We start from the raw sequence: 2,898 nt of genomic DNA, 5'->3' as shown, positions 1-2,898 counted from the left end.
GTTTATACGTGTGAATCATCAAATAAAGTTCACGAAAAGTGCGACTTAAATTAAATACCTCCAAACTAGAAAGGTCAAGTATTCGACAACATTTTCTTCAAATTGTCGGTGAACTAAATGAAGTCAATCTATAGTATTTATCCTGTGTGTATCAATACTGCTAACGCAATACCATGCTTATTAAAGAAAGTAAACCGTTTGGAATAAGACAGCAATGTTGATTTTTGATTTGATTGGTGGTTTATAACCCGTTCAAGAATATTTCTAATGACGGTCATTTCTATAAGGATGAAGGGAACCAAAATGACCAGAAACCTTTGTATGTTACTGGTCAAATTTCTCACGTGTGACGTACAGACTTGCGGGTCACATTCGTGGGAAAATGCAAACCCTGTGTTCAAGCGTCGCCGACCGATTATTGTCACCATAGTATCACAAAAAATGAATAGCGTGGGAATTTATAAATTCCCTACATCTCTACGACCGGGATTGAACCCTTGCCTCGAGAACAAGCGGATGTGAATCACCCACCTTACCACTGAATAGGCCCCACTATGACAATGGAACTTAGAGTTCGAAGTGAAACAAAGATTTTTGACAGAATTACATGTCGGTACGGAATTTTCGAAGCACTTTAACCGACTCTGGTGTCACTGCTTCGTCGACTTGTTAAAATAGGGGCCAAAGTACTACTTTTTGCGAACATCTAGGCAATCTGTTTAGCAGTGTACCTGATATACATATACTTCCTTTGGAGCACGCCTGGTGGAAGCCGTTGTACGTTTAAATAGACATACGTGCATGTACGCTTTGCTGTACCGGATACATATAAGTATAAATATATGTGTAATAAACATGTGTTAAAGTGTAAGGCACAGATAACAGCATGTGGTCATCTTTTCAATCCCTTCTTGCACAAACATCCATATGCTTGCATTAGAACGTGGGCGAAACATGCTGTTATGTGCTCAGCAAATATTTTCGTGGGAAAACGCTTTTTTCTCTCTCAGAAGAAAATCTTAAGGAACACTTGAAGAAGTATGCAATTCTTTATTTTAAGCTTGAGCCTTTGGAAGGCGTTTCTGTTAAATCGAGGTAAGTATTTCCTATCTACGTTTTTCGATGTTCGATTTTAACACTGTTCGGCTTGCCGCATAATTGGAATAAGATGACACAGCAGCATGTAGTTAAGCTGTATTAAATATTCATAACAGTTGAATCCACAGCCATCATGAGTGACACGATAAATGATTGCCCTAACAGGTCGAGTACGTCGCACCGTGTATGAAATCAAATGTCATTAGCATCAGGCAGAGTGTAGAAGCCCATATAAGTCTGCAGTATAAAGTATATATAAGCTAATATACAGAGGCCTGGTAACAAAGCACAATTTTCTGGTTGTTTGAGACATTTCACGTGAGATCATAATTGCCGTATAGTTGTGACGTATGGAATGATAAATATTAAGCCTATAGAACCATTTAAGACATTGAACGATATCCCTGATATCCCATGTATATACGTATGAACAAAAATGGGCGACTGCGTTATGCTGTGGATTTGTTTTTCGCACGCGTGCTTTCCGTGCTGCAAATGTAATTGTAAAAGACTCTGAGCTCAGAAAATTCAAGGGAAAGCAAAGACATGCTGCATATACTATAACGCATATAGCAATGAATCAGATAGTAATTACAGTTTTACACATAAATTTAAAAACAAATGTAGTGGAAGGAAGGTCTTCAAAGTTATCATATCTGTTCTTTTTCAGTGTTCGCTTGTCATCCATGCATCGGATTGTCATGCTGGCATTTCGGCTGTCACTTCTGGTCAATCTCGTGTTGCTAACAATTGCTGGTGTTTCGAGAGGAAACAGACGGTACCCATGGAGTGCCATTGCCAAAGTGATCGGTGCTGGGCGACATCGCAAACCCCAACACAGAGGCATTCCGTTACTGGAACAGCCAAATCTGAGCTCTGATCGGACCAGTAAGGATACAGGACAAAAAGAGAGACAAGAAGCATTCGCCATCACCAAGAAATCTCATTTAAAGAAAGACTGGTGCAAAACAGAGCCTTTTAAATACACCATCAGAGAACGCGGCTGTTTGGCTAAAACCATCATGAATAGGTTTTGCTATGGCCAGTGTAACTCTTTCTTTATTCCAAATATGGACAGGCCTTCGCGCGGGCCGGCAGCATTTCAAACATGCTCGTTTTGTGCTCCAAAGAAAACAGTGCGATTGCGGTTGTTACTAAGATGTCCTGGTCGACCTTCAGGAGTGAAACGGAAACGGATCGCCTGGGTGAGGGAGTGCCAGTGTATGGTGAAGTGAGACATACAGACTTCGAAATAGACATTAATCCATTAACACTACTTCACGGCTTGAAAAAAAAACATCCCATTGAAAGGATGACAAAAAAGCGAACATTTCAGATGTCTTTTCGCAATTTCCCTTACAGACACTTTCGTCTATCAGCTTCAGCGTGTAGACGATGGTCAAGGGACAGGTATATGCATGATTCTGAACTGTTTAGCTGCTATCAAAATGTGGTCATTTGAATTCTTAGACCTGGGTACATTTTTATAGTATAATATTATTTGCTACAATTTAGGAACGTTTAATATGGTATGAAAACACCTGGTTTTAATGCATGCTTGATCGAACATGTAGTGAAAGTGTATAGGAAACAAAAATGCAAAATGATTACTGAGCTAATAGGATAGACAGCATATATAGTTTACCAATGGCGGCTGTCATGGTGACCGTCATTAAGGCAATTATAGCGCTCTTGAATGCCGTATTTCAGAGGCAACACTGGTGCCCTCAGTAACAACATGTCGGTAGAAAGGCCGAAATGTTCTAATGAGAACGACTAGATGCACAAGAAGATTTGTCA

The 2,898-nt window shown here is 39.9% G+C and overlaps 1 protein-coding gene across 1 annotated transcript; it reads left to right on the top strand.

Moving 5' to 3' along the window:
* Positions 1-1,784: 1,784 nt before the first annotated feature.
* LOC135467078 (gremlin-1-like) lies at positions 1,785-2,333 on the top strand. The gene has a single exon (XM_064744838.1). It carries the CDS (start codon positions 1,785-1,787, stop codon positions 2,331-2,333), a length of 549 nt encoding a protein of 182 aa, XP_064600908.1.
* The last annotated feature ends 565 nt before the right edge of the window (positions 2,334-2,898 follow it).

Source organism: Liolophura sinensis, chromosome 6, assembly GCF_032854445.1.
Source record: "Liolophura sinensis isolate JHLJ2023 chromosome 6, CUHK_Ljap_v2, whole genome shotgun sequence".
Taxonomy (NCBI): domain Eukaryota; kingdom Metazoa; phylum Mollusca; class Polyplacophora; order Chitonida; family Chitonidae; genus Liolophura; species Liolophura sinensis.
Note: the sequence above shows the minus strand (reverse complement) of the source record. Positions and strands in the feature narration are given on the sequence as shown.

Bases quoted from the DNA above. Each gene is read 5' to 3' on its own strand.
- LOC135467078 (XM_064744838.1), top strand. From the start codon at position 1,785: ATGCATCGGATTGTCATGCTGGCATTTCGGCTGTCACTTCTGGTCAAT.